General features: G+C 48.7%; 1 protein-coding gene across 1 annotated transcript in view; it reads right to left on the bottom strand.

Annotated features, from left to right (window-relative positions):
• Positions 1-5,091: 5,091 nt before the first annotated feature.
• Positions 5,092-15,721, bottom strand: part of LOC144785703 (NXPE family member 4-like) — a 162,520-nt gene continuing 151,890 nt past the window's right edge. Inside the window, exons 8-9 of the mRNA XM_078664489.1 lie at positions 12,175-12,393; positions 5,092-6,536 (exon numbers count right to left, since the gene is read on the bottom strand). Coding sequence (XP_078520615.1) covers positions 6,001-6,536; positions 12,175-12,393 — 755 coding nt within the window. The 3' untranslated portion in view covers positions 5,092-6,000. The remainder of the gene's footprint in view (positions 6,537-12,174; positions 12,394-15,721) is intronic.

The raw sequence follows: 15,721 nt of genomic DNA, 5'->3' as shown, positions 1-15,721 counted from the left end.
GAGTGTTAGTGACTTATGTCGTACGCTCACCCTAGTATCTGGTGTTTCCACCGTGATGTAATCATTCAAGTCCGCTGTCTCCAGAAATTCCATCAGGTTCTGGCGAGCTATTGTCACTTCTGCTGCACTGTCTAGCATCGTCAGAGCCCATTCCCCGTTCAGAAGCTGCGTCCTCAGAATTCTGGGCATGTCTGATCTTCAGCCCTGCAACTTTCTTCTTCTTAAACTGGGGTTTTGATTTCAGCTTTTCTTCTTTTTTGGAAGTATAGTCTTGAGCGTGCTGCTTGTCTCTGGACTTTGTACGCTTTTCTTTGTGTTATGACCGTCCTTCTCTCTCAGAGCTTTTCGTCGAGCTCTGAAAGAAATGAGAGGAATGTGTATCAGTGTCCTGATACCGGTCAGGTTTCCGAATATTATCTCTATTCCTAAGGGGGAACATCCATTACAACGCGGGTTTTACACCGCAGTGCATTACAACGAGGGTTTTACAATGCAAGTCGTTACCACGACTTGCGCTGGAGGGCGCTCTAGACTAAGGAATAGTAGATTTACTATTCCAACACCTTCCCTACTGTACGTAGGCTGGTGTTGGAATAGTAAATCTTACTATTCCTAAGTCCAGCACCCTACAGCGCAAGTCGCGGTAACAACTTGCGTTGTAAAACCCTCGTTGTACTAGTGCTGCGGTGTAAAACCCGCGTTGTACTGTCATATATCCATTCCTAATGTTGTACCTCTTTTCAGAGGGCTCCTGTTGAGGAGATCTACCTCAGGATTCAGATCTGTTCCCTTAAAATTCTGTTGTTTTGTATTATCCCACTTCTTTTTTGAAGAAACAGGTGTCTGCTTAGAAGTGTCCTTTTCAGGACTACCCATCACTGGTGGTATCAATGCTTTCGCACCCAAACTGTCTCAGCCTAATTCTGCATATGCAGTTTAAATTATTTTGGGTACTTTGTGTTGTTGTTCCAATGGACTGAACTCCCTTAGGCATTGGGCGATTGCCACTGAAGCTGCTTCCCCTTTAACCTGCTGCTTCTGTCGGACAACGGCCGTCGCGAGCACTACATCCGTAGTGCTGCACACGTCCTTTGGCCGACGTAGCCCTGCCCACTCTTCAAAACTGCCGCATTGCAGCGAAATTTTGGCCTCGGTAAAGGGGTTAATTCTAGCTAGTATTATGGCTGATACCTGGTCATAGTTATTTAGGGCCTTATTTATGAGGTTGTGCGTCACTTTTACGCTGCCGGTGCGTCACTTTTTGTGACGCACCAGCGGCGTAAAAAATGTGGCTTGTTGCACCATATTTACAAAGTGACACATCTAGGTAGGTGTGTCACTTTGTAAACCCCTGCGCTAGATTATACCTGCGCCAGGTATAATGTATGCAGGGGGGCGTTCTGACGCAAGAAAGGGTCATAGAAGTGACGCAGTGAAATCTTTAAGATTTCACTGCGCCACTTCTAGGACGCAAATGCGTCAATATCTTACGCCTGCCTCACAGCAGGCCTAAGACTGACACAGGCCCTTTCACATGGGGCTTGCCCCATGTGAAAGGACACATAGCTGGAGTTGCGTCACTTTTGTGACACACTCCAGCAATGCGTCACTTTTGCGCCATACAGATACGTCAGAAATACTGACGTATCTGTAACTCCTTGCGACATGATGCGTCATACAGTAAATATGACCCATCAATCATGTCGCAGGGAGGGCCCACTGAGAAGTGACGCATTGCTGCTTTCACGCAGCGATGCGTCACTTCTCATAAATGAGGCCCTCAGTAACTTCATTTCCACGTTCAGAGCAGGCTCTGCTCCGTACTCGTTCTGTATTTGTCTTAATACATCTGGAATCACTGCTAATGAAGAAATACCATGAACCTCATTTATGAAAAGTGACGCATCGCTGCGTGAAAACAGCGATGCGTCACTTTTCACTACGCCCTCCTTGCGACACCAATGATGCGTCATATATACAGTATGACGCATCATGGCACAAGGAGTAACAGATACGTTAGTATTTCTGACGTATCTGTATGGCGCAAAAGTGACGCATTGCTGGAGTGTGTCACAAAAGTGACACAACTCCAGTAAGGTGTCCTTTCACATGGGGCAAGCCCCATGTGAAAGGGCCTGCGTCAGTCTTTCGCCTGCTGTGAGGAAGGCGTAAGAAATTGACGCATTTGTGTCCTAGAAGTGGCGCAGTGAAATCTTATAGATTTCACTGCGTCACTTCTATGACCCTTTCTTGCGTCAGAACACCCCCCCCCTGCATACATTATACCTGGCGTAGGTATAATGTAGCGCAGGGGTTTACAAAGTGATGCATCTACCTAGATGCGTCACTTTGTAAATTTGATGCAACAAGGCACATTTTTACGCTGCTGGTGCGTCACAAAAAATGACGCACCGGCGGCGTAAAAGTGACACACAGCCTCATAAATGAGGCCCCCTGAGTCCTGGTATATATGGCAGCAAAGACTGTACCCCAAGTGGTACAATCTTCTACTTGTAGGGTTATCCCCATGGGCAAACAGATTGTTAGCATTCTGTGTTTTTCATACGGGGGTAGTATTCAGGAATACTGCCTCGAGCTGAGTTATTTTCTGAGCTACCCAGAATGGCATTTGTTCACATTTCGTGGGCATTTTGCTCATCACTGTGTGTAATGTTTGTGGAGTGATTTTAGTTGCTGTACCTTGAGAATGAGTTCCATTTGGTGCAACTGTTGTTGGTTGGACTGTGAAAGTCCTCATGGCGAACTGCGTCAAGTTTCTATAGATTTTAATTAAATCCTTGTGTTGTAAGAGTATGTCTGCCTGTGGCATTGTTTCAATGTCAGGATGTGGTGTGTAGGCCGCTAATATTGACCATGTTGCTCCGTCTCCTCCGAGCGGGCCTAATCTAACTCTGTTTCTTATATGGGGTAGGGCACCTATAAACCAATATAGGTGTTCCTGGTACGTGAGTGGAATCTCTATATCATCACAAGGACCATATTCCAGTGGTGCATCTCCATGGGAAACAACCTTTACAACGCAACTTTTACAACGCACTACCATTACAACGAAACTTTTACAACGCAAAAACCATTACAACGCATGTATTTACAACGCATGTTTTTACAACGTAGGTACCTTTACAACGCATACCATTACAACGTAAGTATTGGTAAGTATATAAATATATTTAAAATGTTATATGTTTTGGTTTTTTTAAGGGGTATTTTTAGGGTTCAGGGTCAGTTTGGGGTTTTTTTGGGTAAAGGGGTATTTTTAGGGTTCAGGGTCAGTTTTGGGTTTTTGGGTAATGGGGTATTTTTAGGGTTCAGGGTCAGTTTTGGGTTTTTGGGTAAAGGGGTATTTTTAGGGTTCAGGGTCAGTTTTGGGTTTTTGGGTAAAGGGGTATTTTTAGGGTTCAGGGTCAGTTTTGGGTTTTTGGGTAAAGGGGTATTTTTAGGGTTCAGGGTCAGTTTTGGGTTTTTCAGTTTTGGGTTTTTGGGTAAAGGGGTATTTTTAGGGTTCAGGGTCAGTTTTGGGTTTTTGAGTAAAGGGGTATTTTTAGGGTTCAGGGTCAGTTTTGGGTTTTTGGGTAAAGGGGTATTTTTAGGGTTCAGGGTCAGTTTTGGGTTTTTGGGTAAAGGGGTATTATCAGGGTTCAGGGTCAGTTTTGGGTTTTTGGTTAAAGGGATATTTTAAGGGTTTAGGGTAAGTTTTGGGTTTTTGGGTAAAGGGGTATTTTAAGGGTTCAGGGTCAGTTTTGGGTTTTTGGGTAAAGGGGTATTTTTAGGGTTCAGGGTCAGTTTTGGGTTTTTGGGTAAAGGGGTATTATCAGGGTTCAGGGTCAGTTTTGGGTTTTTGGTTAAAGGGATATTTTAAGGGTTTAGGGTAAGTTTTGGGTTTTTGGGTAAAGGGGTATTTTAAGGGTTCAGGGTCAGTTTTGGGTTTTTGGGTAAAGGGGTATTTTTAGGGTTCAGGGTCAGTTTTGGGTTTTTGGGGTACAGGGGTACAGGGTAAAAATAAAGTAAAATTAAATTTAAATTAAATTAAATTAATTAAATTAAATTAAATTAAATTAAATTATATTAATTTCAATTAATTTACATTTAAAAAATTAATATATACTTACCAATACTTACGTTGTAATGGTATGCTTTGTAAAGGTACCTGCGTTGTAAAAACATGCGTTGTAAATACATGCGTTGTAATGGTTTTTGTGTTGTAAAAATTTCGTTGTAAAGGTATGCGTTGTAAAAGTATGCGTTGTAACGTCATACATCCATCTCCATCTGTATAGTAGTGAAATGTCTGTGTTCTTGCATCTGCTTCTGTGAATGTAACCCACAAATAGAATACCTCTGTTTTGTTTGATTGTTGTGCCTCAATCACAAAAGTTACTAAGCCACCCCTAGCTGATAGACCATTTTCTAATAGTTTCAGGGTGATTGTATGTCTGAATTTAGGTTCAATGTGAATTGCGTTTAAATCTTTTTCTCCTGTTGAGAGCTGCAGATTCCCTCTTGGGTTATCTTCACCCTCGGGCATTTTTAAAAGAAGATTGCTCAAGAGAAGTAAGATAAGGTTTTATTGCACAATTTTAGGAACACTATGTCCATCAATCTTGATTAACCAACAGCTAATAAATAGGATTTCTTTTGCCTACTCAGCTGTGGCGGATTTTGTGTCCACCCACTACAGACGTCTCTGGTGTTTTGTGAGTAGGGGGTCTGAGAATAGCATGACTGAACTACTCAGATTCAACTTTTAAATAAGTAGCCAACCAACATTGGCAGCACCGTGTCGTGTAGTTCCTATAGTGCCCATGCAGGACCTGCGCGTTTGGATAACATAAACTGCGGGTTTGGTGACAGACTGAGTCCGTGCACCCCCACCGAGAACTTTAGCCTGTTTGCATATAAGCTAGCTCACAGTGCCATCAGTGTCTCCTCTTATCGGGGAGAGAATAGTTTCTGGCAAACTTAGAACATGACAACCCTGATCCCACAGGATCGTGGAAACAATGTGCTACTTTTTGCTCAGTCCCTCGTGCTCACTTTGTTTATTCCATGTATCTCTGAGACAAACAGTCTGGGCATTTCAATAAGGATTTATTGAACAGTTGTTATTCTTGTGTAAAATAGATGAGCCATAACAACCATTAGACAGTGTCAGAGATATGATTAGCAGTACAGTGAAAATAAAAGGATGGTACAGTTCTACCATCTTGCAATAAGCATGAATATATACATGAATATAAACCGCAGGATGAAAGTGTGCGTACTCCTACGATGCCTGTCTAGATGCACCTAAGTATACCTAGCATGCGAGTAGTTGTGAAGCCATGAATCCCTCTAGGATTTAGTCGAACACCATTACCTGAAGTATGAGAAATGTCGAAGCCCTTCTTGGTCTCGAGTTGGACGCCCCGCAAGGGATGTTCAGACCACTGTCAGCTGGAGCGTCTGCATGCAGGAGCCTCAGCGTTTCTGGTCAGTGTGTCGGCCTGGAAGTCTCGGTTCCTTCTACCAACCCTAGCAAGATGTGATGTATTTATACGAAAAGTATCTAGGGTTTCTTTGTCCCTTGTCTCATGTATTAGCCATTGTTGGATTTGAGGATGACGTATGGGATGAACATTGTACGTAGATATGGTGAGGTAGGTGGTGTAGCCCCTGCCTGGTCCCCAAGAACTCTAATGAATACCCATTCATTGATATTACCCGGGCCGATATTAGGGTACCTATTTGAAATATAACAGGGGAAGGAGGAGAGATGGGTGTAGGTCCAGAGGGAAGACGGCTAGTCAGAGGTGGAACAGGGATGGCCGCAACGTTTTTCCACACAAAGAGAGAAACTGGTTTCTTAAGAAAAGGTTTGGACAAGTCTGTGTTTCTTGCATATCACACAGATTCATGCTAACCCACATTCATGTGCAGAGATCTGGTAACAAACACCCATCTACATTTAGAAAAGGAAACCCTCTCCCTCCTGCCCCTACTTCAACAGAGGAAAGTAAGGAAGAGGTTAATCTCATTCTCAATCATATCTGGCGGCGGGTGCATATTGTTGGTAGCGAAAGCGGTGGTCATGTCCCAGGCGTCCACCGTGCCGATCTTCAGGTCCTTCAGCAGAGAGTTCATGATCTGGTACTGAATGTAGCCATTAAAGTCATTTAGTGTCTCAATAGCTTTTGGTTCAAAGGCTGTGTTTTCAGTTTTGAGGACGACTATTGTCTCCGGGCTCCTCAGGAGCAGCTCCTGTAGGGCTTTGCGGATGTTGAGTGCGCGGCGGATGTAGATGTGCAGAGGGTACGGTCTGAAGTGTGCGCCAACCGTAAAGGTGATGACCGTGTCCTTGTTCCCACCCACTCGGGCAATCATTTCTGGGAGAATCGGGTTCTCCAAAACTGAATAGAATGAAAGACATAAGAATGGATTTCCATGTTTTTGGAACCTGATTTGGATGTTGCGGTCTGTGTCCACCATCAGACGTTTCCTGTGCAATTCCTTTAGGTGGAGATCAATGTCTTTGAGAGCTGAAAGGAAGAAAGAAGGAATTAGAGCAAGTCAAGAATACAAAACCAGCAGAGCAAAGGACTCCTCAAATGAAGACGTATGGTGTTAGCCAGTCCACACCATATATATTTATTTATTCCGCGCCTGGATACCCTCATGGGTGACAAGCAGCGCTCTTCAAATCCACCTTACATTACATTACATTTATTAGTTTGCAATTGTATGTATGCAATTGTTGTATGGAAATGAAAAGCTAACTTTTAGTTCACCACAAGGACAATTACAGCTCCATACAAGCAGTTCACAAAAGAGCTAAATTAATGACAAAGTAGAGCAGCAGCTCACAAAGTTGCATCAGTTTCAACAGACATCTGACACATGAACGTAACCCTACCCCGTGTAGGTATGTGGGGACTCTAGACCAAAAAACAAAGATTATAGAAGAAAAGGCGCAAGGAGACATCATACATAAACAAAATGAAACATTGGCAGCAACGCATTTTGCATGTATTATTAGGCAAACTGCACCTAAATGAATACGGTCTGTTTGCTCAATGAGCCTTCAAATCCTTTGGGCCCGATTCACAGAACTAACTTAAGACAAAATCCTAAACTTACTACCATTTTGGTATTAACAGAAGGCACTTACTCATTTTGGTATTCCCAGAAGGCACTTACTAATTTCAGTATTCACAGAAGTTAGGAGTCCTATCTTTAGGACTCCTAAATGCCTTCTGTGAATCCCGAAATTCTTAAAGTTAGGATTTTTCTCAATTTAGTAGTAGTAAAGTTAGGACTGCTAACTTTAGGACTCCTAAATACCTTCTGTGAATACCGAAAGTCTTAAAATTAGGATTTTTCTCAACTTTACTACTATTAAATTGAGAAAAGTCCTACTTGTAAGACTTTCGGTATTCACAGAAGGCATTTAGGAGTCCTAAAGTTAGGACTCGTAAGTTCTGTGAATACCGAAATGAGTAAGTGCCTTCTGTCAATACCAAAATGGTAGTAAGTTTAGATTTTGTCTTAAGTTAGTTCTGTGAATCGGGCCCACTGTTTCCACATGAAACTTTCTGCCCCCCAATAACCAAGCTCTGAGGAAAACAGAATGTGAAGGGTGGCATGCATGGATAAACCTCAGCCACTGAGAACTACTTGGGCTGCATCCCAGTCTATTCTGAACCGCCACGGGAGGTTACATTTAGCACCAGCGCAGGGTAAATATGGTGCCGCCCTGCAATTCTGAAGTGGCAGGGCGTGGCGTTAAGCCAAGGAGGCTATCGTTGTTCCCGTTCTCCTGCTGTTGTATTTTTGCCCAAGTTACTCTTAATTACTCAAACTAGTGTAATTGGTAATTTCAGTCATCAGAGTCATGCGTAACTACTGACATTAGACCGATTACTCTGGCGTAATCACAATTTCACCCAGGCCTCGTGGTATGGAACCCAGCACACACATCAGGGCATACCCGTCGCAGAGAGGGCATGACACTGAGGGACACAACAATCTGACAGATGAAAGGCTTGAATTCATCTCAGCCTATAGTTACCCAGGACCTTTGTTTACATGCCCGGATCGGAAACATTGAGCCTCTGAGGCAACGTGACGCTTGCAACCCGGGCTAGTCTGCGGCTGTTCTTTCACACTTGCCACCTGGGCTAGCCTGCGGCTGTTCTCTCTCACTTGCCACCTGTGCTAGTCTGCGGCTGTTCTCTCTCGCTTGTCATCCAGGCAAGTCTGCGGCTGTTCTCTCACACTTGCCACCTGGGCTAGTCTGCGGCTGTTCTCTCTCACTTTCCACCTGTGCTAGTCTGTTGCTGTTCTCTCTCGCTTGTCATCCAGGCTAGTCTGTGGCTGTTCTCTCTCGCTTGCCATCGGGCTAGTCTGCGGCTGTTCTCTCACGCTTGCCATCGGGCTAGTCTGTGGCTGTTCTCTCTCGCTTGTCATCCAGGCTAGTCTGTGGCTGTTCTCTCTCGCTTGCCACCTGTGCTAGTCTGTGGCTGTTCTCTCTCGCTTGCTACCCAGGCTAGTCTGTGGCTGTTCTCTCTCGCTTGCCACCTGGGCTAGTCTGTGGCTGTTCTCTCGCTTGCCACCTGGGCTAGTCTGTGGCTGTTCTCTCACTCTTGCCATCGGGCTAGTCTGTGACTGTTCTCTCTCGCTTGTCATCCAGGCTAGTCTGTGGCTGTTCTCTCTCGGTTGCCACCTGTGCTAGTCTGTGGCTGTTCTCTCTCGCTTGCTACCCAGGCTAGTCTGTGGCTGTTCTCTCTCGCTTGCCACCTGGGCCAGTCTGTGGCTGTTCTCTCGCTTGCCACCTGGGCTAGTCTGTGGCTGTTCTCTCACTCTTGCCATTGGGCTAGTCTGTGACTGTTCTCTCTCGCTTGTCATCCAGGCTAGTCTGTGGCTGTTCTCTCACTCTTGCCATTGGGCTAGTCTGTGGCTGTTCTCTCGCTTGTCATCGGGCTAGTCTGTGGCTGTTCTCTCTCGCTTGCCAGAGCAGATATAGCAGTCCATGTCGGGGTACAGGTGCATGTCGCAGTGTGTATCGGGGGACAGTGGGAGGTGTTTTTCCAGGGCATGATGCAGAGGGCTGAACCAGGCCGGGACAGGTTATATGGCGGGGATGGAGGCTACAACCTCCTTCCTCCCACAGTCATTACCATCGACATCTTAGTCCTCTGATACTTCTTCTGTGTCCGGTGTGTCAGGTGTGTGTGGAGGTGGTATGGCTGCATCACTGTGTGCCACTGACACATCAGGGGGGGGAGGTGGTAGGGCTGCATCACTGTGTGCCACTGACACATCAGGGGGCGGAGGTGGTAGGGCTGCATCACTGTGTGCCACTGACACATCAGGGGGCGGAGGTGGTAGGGCTGCATCACTGTGTGCCACTGACACATCAGGGGGCGGAGGTGGTAGGGCTGCATCACTGTGTGCCACTGACACATCAGGGGGCGGAGGTGGTAGGGCTGCATCACTGTGTGCCACTGACACATCAGAGGGTGGAGATGTGTATGTGGAAGTTCCTGCAGCAGTCATCTGGGACAGGCTCTGTGGCTGCAATGGCAGGATGAGGATCTGCAGGGCATGGAAGATCCCAGCTACATGTCGCTGGTGTTTAGCCATAGCTGCCATACTTCCAGCCTGCGTCGGCTCCATGGTCTCCACTGTCCTCCGCATCTGTGCCTACTCTGTGCTGTCATCGCTGGAGCCTCTCTGACTAGAAAGTTCTTGTATCCAAGTAATGGTTCCAGCTAGGTCAGCCAAGGATCGTCGGGGAGCATGGTCCGGACGGTGTGTGTCCGTTAGGGACTGTAAGTGGTCCCTAATGGGACTCAGACACCCACATATGGCATCTAGTTTGGCTGCCATGAGGTTGAACCCTACCCGCAGCTGATCACCCATCTTCTCCTGGCACCCTAACACATTGCGTTGGAATGCCATGTGTTGGTCATGGTGGACCTGGGAGACAGCCGTAGTGGTGTGTGCTTCCTGCTGGTGGTCTGTGCTGGGGGTGGGGTCACCTCGATGCAGCTGGCCTGCCCTGCTCCTGGAGGTGGGGTGCAGAGGCTGTCTACGATACGGTGGAGGGTGTTGGGGCAAATGTGCACAGTGTCCTCTTCATCATCACTGAAGATATGTCTTGTCTGCTCTACAGGAGGTGTTGATTGTCCTTCTGTAAATGGGTGATGCAGGTTAACAGTGTGTGCCATGTATGTTGACGCATTGTACATGTTTCCAGACAGACATCATGACACTGTACGTTGTGACTGTTTTGGTGAACATTCCGACTACATGACGGATATGCAGTTGTACTCGCACATTATCATCTCACAGTTTCATGCATTGCCATATGTGATTGGTCAGTTTCTACGCATAAGCAGCACCAGTTGTGTCCTCTGTTCTGTAGTGTAAGTGTTGCATTTTGTACCACATTGTCATCAATGTTGATGTGCTGTGATTGCTGTGTGTGTGTTCTGCATTTTGGGAGAGTCGCCCCTGCAGCTCTGATTTTGCGGCCCATTATCCCTTTGAGGTGGTGCGCCTTTGACTTGTGTGCTTTTCGGGTGCTGAGGTGTGGACGACTTGGGTCATTTGTGCTCTTGGATGTTTTTGGTACTCTTGTGCATTGTTTGTCTTCAGATGCGTTGTTGACGTCAGGGGTTGTATGTGCATGTGGATGTGTCAGAGTGTGACCTGCTACTTTGAGGATGTGATGCTATCAGTCATGCAGTGTCACTTGCGTCGTCAGTGTGGCTCACAGTGCCGCGGCTTTGCTGGCTTCAGCACATGTGCATGGGTCGGTTGTGAGATTGGTGATCGAGAGTGGGGCCCCTTTGTGCACATTGTGGACGGGGGCCTACTTGTTGTTTCTATGTGTGCTGCAGTGTGTCAAGGGTATCAGGGACATGTTCCACAATCATTGTGATGTGCAGTGTGCTACACTTGATTGTGCATGTGTGCCATGGTGCCCATCTCCCTTCGTCCTCCCAGTCACTGGTCGTTACTCACGCTGTTGCTGTTGGGTCAGTTCATGTCAAGCTGTGTCTGGGCTCCCGACTCCTTGCTCCGTCTCCACACTAATGACTGTGGCCACCATTTCTTCCAACTCCTCCTGTGCCGCAGGACACCCACCTCCAGTCCCCTTTGCTGCTTTCCTGTTGGCAGTGAGTTTCTGTTTGTTTTGGCTAAGCATATCATGCCAGCGCCCCTTGACCTCCTCCATTGACCTCCTCAGCACTCCGACTGCATTCACGTTGTTGAAGATGGACTGCTATATTTCCTTTTGTAATGACGCAGTAGAGGTGAAGAACAGTTGTTGGTAGTGTTCTGTCACCTCTGTGACGATGATCTGGTCTTCCTGCGGACTGAAGCCCGTCTTCCTCTTCCTCTTCTCCTTGCCCTTCCCCGTACACAAGGTTACTGGCTGGTCCTCCGTGGGGCTTGTGGGGTTCGAGTTGTCCTCTGCACTCGGCCTGGGTGCATCCATGGTGCTACGCAGTTTGGTTTGGCTTTGTTGTGTTTTTTTCAGTGCTTTTATGGTGCATTTTCACGCATGACGCGTGGGAATTGCAGGCCTGACGCATATTTTTGTATTGCGACTTGGGCATCACAACATTTTTTGCATTTTTTCATCGTTGCGTTGATTTTTACGCAGTCATTTGGCATGTTATCCTGCTACTATTGCAAGGTGCAGCCGGGTTGGTAATACAACATTGATACAGGGTTATTTTGTCGCGATAGACTGCGATGTGCAAAGTTGCATTAAGCTTATTTTGCAATGATTATCACACGTTCTTGAGAATATCCCCCTACAACTTTTAATCAGTGCAGCGTATGTAAGGGCTTCGAGTGGTATGAAGTGGATTCCAAGTGTAGAAACCACTCTATACCACTCGGCGTCTTTGCATGTTCTGCAGTGATTACAACTTCTAAACACTGCCGAGTATGTACGGGCCTCGAGGGGTATGCAGTGGTTTCCAAATACGATGGGTAGAGGGAGGAGTCCCTCTAAGTGTAACAACCACTGCATTCCATCTGAGGTAATTCGACAAGTGGAGCCGCCACATTTATCACTTATTCACCATTACAAGAGTAACGCAGAATTACCAATTTTCTTTGATACCCAGGCCTACTGCTCATGTGGTGAACACAACCTACTGGTTAGTTTGTCGATGAAGAAATGAGTCCACTGATTGGTGGTGGAGTCTCCGACGAGGTGAAGCGACTTCCCCTTCAGGCAGCCATTCTTGTCCTCCAGTGAGGGGAACCTGTTCATGCTGCAGTAGACAGGGTGCCAGACGTTCCGCAGGAAGTAACCCGCAGGGACCTCATGCTTCATCCCTGTCCTGCACTTCTCCTTCGCAGGGGCAGCTTCATCTGCAAGACAAGAGGGAGGACTCTGAGTATCAGAGACTGCAGGAGAGCAAGAGAGAGACATGGGGCGGGTGAGCAAGAGAGAGACATGGGGCGGGAGAGCAAGAGAGAGACATGGGGCGGGAGAGCAAGAGAGAGACATGGGCAGGAGGGCAAGAGAGAGACATGGGGCGGGAGAGCAAGAGAGAGACATGGGGCGGGAGAGCAAGAGAGAGACAGGGGCAGGGGAGCAAGAGAGAGACAGGGGCAGGGGAGCAAGAGAGAGACATGGGGCAGGGGAGCAAGAGAGAGACATGGGGCAGGAGAGCAAGAGAGAGACAAGAGAGAGACAGGGGCAGGGGAGCAAGAGAGAGACATGGGGCAGGAGAGCAAGAGAGAGACATGGGGCGGGAGAGCAAGAGAGAGACATGGGGCAGGGGAGCAAGAGAGAGACATGGGGCAGGGGAGCAAGAGAGAGACATGGGGCAGGAGAGCAAGAGAGAGACAAGAGAGAGACAGGGGCAGGGGAGCAAGAGAGAGACATGGGGCAGGAGAGCAAGAGAGAGACATGGGGCGGGAGAGCAAGAGAGAGACATGGGGCAGGGGAGCAAGAGAGAGACATGGGGCAGGGGAGCAAGAGAGAGACATGGGGCAGGGGAGCAAGAGAGAGACATGGGGCAGGAGAGCAAGAGAGAGACATGGGGCGGGAGAGCAAGAGAGAGACATGGGGCAGGGGAGCAAGAGAGAGACATGGGGCAGGGGAGCAAGAGAGAGACATGGGGCAGGGGAGCAAGAGAGAGACATGGGGCAGGAGAGCAAGAGAGAGACAAGAGAGAGACAGGGGCAGGAGAGAGACAGGGGCAGGAGAGCAAGAGAGAGAGCAAGAGAGAAACATGGGGCAGGAGAGCAAGAGAGAGACAGGGGGCAGGAGAGCAAGAGAGAGACACGGGGCGGGAGAGCAAGAGAGAGACATGGGGCGGGAGAGCAAGAGAGAGACATGGGGCAGGAGAGCAAGAGAGAGACAGGGGGCAGGAGAGCAAGAGAGAGACATGGGGCGGGAGAGCAAGAGAGAGACATGGGGCAGGAGAGCAAGAGAGAGACAGCGGGCAGGAGAGCAAGAGAGAGACATGGGGCGGGAGAGCAAGAGAGAGACATGGGGCAGGAGAGCAAGAGAGAGACAGGGGGCAGGAGAGCAAGAGAGAGACATGGGGCAGGAGAGCAAGAGAGAGACATGGGGCAGTGCAGGAGAGCAAGAGAGAGACATGGGGCAGGACAGGAGAGCAAGAGAGAGACATGGGGCAGGAGAGCAAGAGAGAGACATGGGGCAGGACAGGAGAGCAAGAGAGAGACATGGGGCAGGAGAGCAAGAGAGAGACATGGGGCAGGAGAGCAAGAGAGCAAGAGAGAGACATGGGGCAGGAGAGCAAGAGAGGGGCATGGGACAGGACAGGAGAGCAAGAGAGACAAGGGCAGGACATGAGAGCAAGAGAGAGGCATGTGGCAGGACAAGAGAGCACGAGAGAGACATGGGGCAGGAGAGCAAGAGAGAGACATGGGGCAGGAGAGCAAGACAGAGACATGGGGCAGGAGAGCAAGAGAGTGGCATGGGGCAGGAGAGGAAGAGAGAGACATGGGGCAGGAGAGCAAGAGAGAGGCATGGGGCGGGAGAGCAAGAGAGAGACATGGGGCAGGAGAGCAAGAGAGAGACAGGGAGCAGGAGAGCAAGAGAGACACATGGGGCGGGAGAGCAAGAGAGAGACATGGGGCGGGAGAGCAAGAGAGAGACATGGGGCGGGAGAGCAAGAGAGAGACAGGGGCAGGGGAGCAAGAGAGAGACATGGGGCGGGAGAGCAAGAGAGAGACATGGGGCAGGGGAGCAAGAGAGAGACATGGGGCAGGAGAGCAAGAGAGAGACAAGAGAGAGACAGGGGCAGGAGAGAGACAGGGGCAGGAGAGCAAGAGAGAGAGCAAGAGAGAGACATGGGGCAGGAGAGCAAGAGAGAGACAGGGGGCAGGAGAGCAAGAGAGAGACATGGGGCAGGGGAGCAAGAGAGAGACATGGGGGCAGGAGAGCAAGAGAGACAGGGGGCAGGAGAGCAAGAGAGAGGCATGGGGCAGTGCAGGAGAGCAAGAGAGAGACATGGGGCAGGAGAGCAAGAGAGAGACATGGGGCAGGAGGGCAAGAGAGCAAGAGAGAGACATGGGGCAGGAGAGCAAGAGAGAGACATGGGGCAGGAGAGCAAGAGAGAGGCATGGGGCGGGAGAGCAAGAGAGAGGCATGGGGCGGGAGAGCAAGAGAGACACATGGGGCGGGAGAGCAAGAGAGAGACAGGGGGCGGGAGAGCAAGAGAGAGACATGGGGCAGGAGAGCAAGAGAGAGAGATGGGGCAGGAGAGCAAGAGAGACATGGGGCAGGGCTGACGGGGCACAGCCCTGACAGATTACCGACAAGGGCAGAGACTAGACACAGTACACTCGGTCGGTAGAAGTATGCAGACAGAAGGACAGAGACATAGAACTGTATAGACAGAAGGACGGAGAATGAACTGTGTGGACAGAAGTACAGAGATAGAGCTGTGCAGACAGAAGGACAGAGACATAGGATTGTGCAGACAGAAGGACACAGAGAGAACTGTGCGGACAGAAGGACAGAGATAGAGCTGTGCAGACAGAAGGACTGGGACATAGAACTGTGTGGACAGAAGGACAGAGACATAGAACTGTGCGGACAGAAGGACGGAGAGAAAGAACTGTGCAGACAGAAGGACAGAGAATGAACTGTGAGGACAGAAGGACAGAGACATAGAACTGTGCGGACAGAAGTACGGAGAGAAAGAACTGTGCAGACAGAAGGACAGAGACACAGCGGGGCATTCTTACAACCCCCTATTGCAACCACCACCTCACTGTGATGGCGATAGGGGCTCTGTCAATCCACTTAACGTGTCTTAACGCTGCCTTGTAAATAAGGCCCCCGCGTGAAAGGGGAGGGCAGCGGGTGTTGCTGTGGGCGTTCCACTGCAACACCGATTCATTCTGATGTTTCCCTATATTTAAATAGGTGACATAAAGAGGTGGCAGCGCTAAAATTAAGACCATGGAAAGCCTGGTCTTAACAAGGAGTAAGCGGGGGAGAAATGCTTTTTGCGCCTCATTTTTGCTAGTTCCCTGTGTGCTGCGTTGTGCCGCGCTGTGTGCTGCGCTGTGTGCTGCCTTGTGCAGCACACATGGACACAGCATACTGCCAATGCTTCATATGTGCCGATAGGTCCCCCTGTCTGCACACAAACAATCAAAAAACAGAAATGACATTTTGCAACTTCTGTATGTGCTGCATTAAGCAGCACACAAA

The sequence above is a fragment of the Lissotriton helveticus genome, chromosome 10, assembly GCF_964261635.1.
Source record: "Lissotriton helveticus chromosome 10, aLisHel1.1, whole genome shotgun sequence".
Taxonomy (NCBI): domain Eukaryota; kingdom Metazoa; phylum Chordata; class Amphibia; order Caudata; family Salamandridae; genus Lissotriton; species Lissotriton helveticus.
The sequence above is the reverse complement of the archived record's forward strand: the minus strand, read 5'-3'. Positions and strand labels throughout refer to the sequence as shown.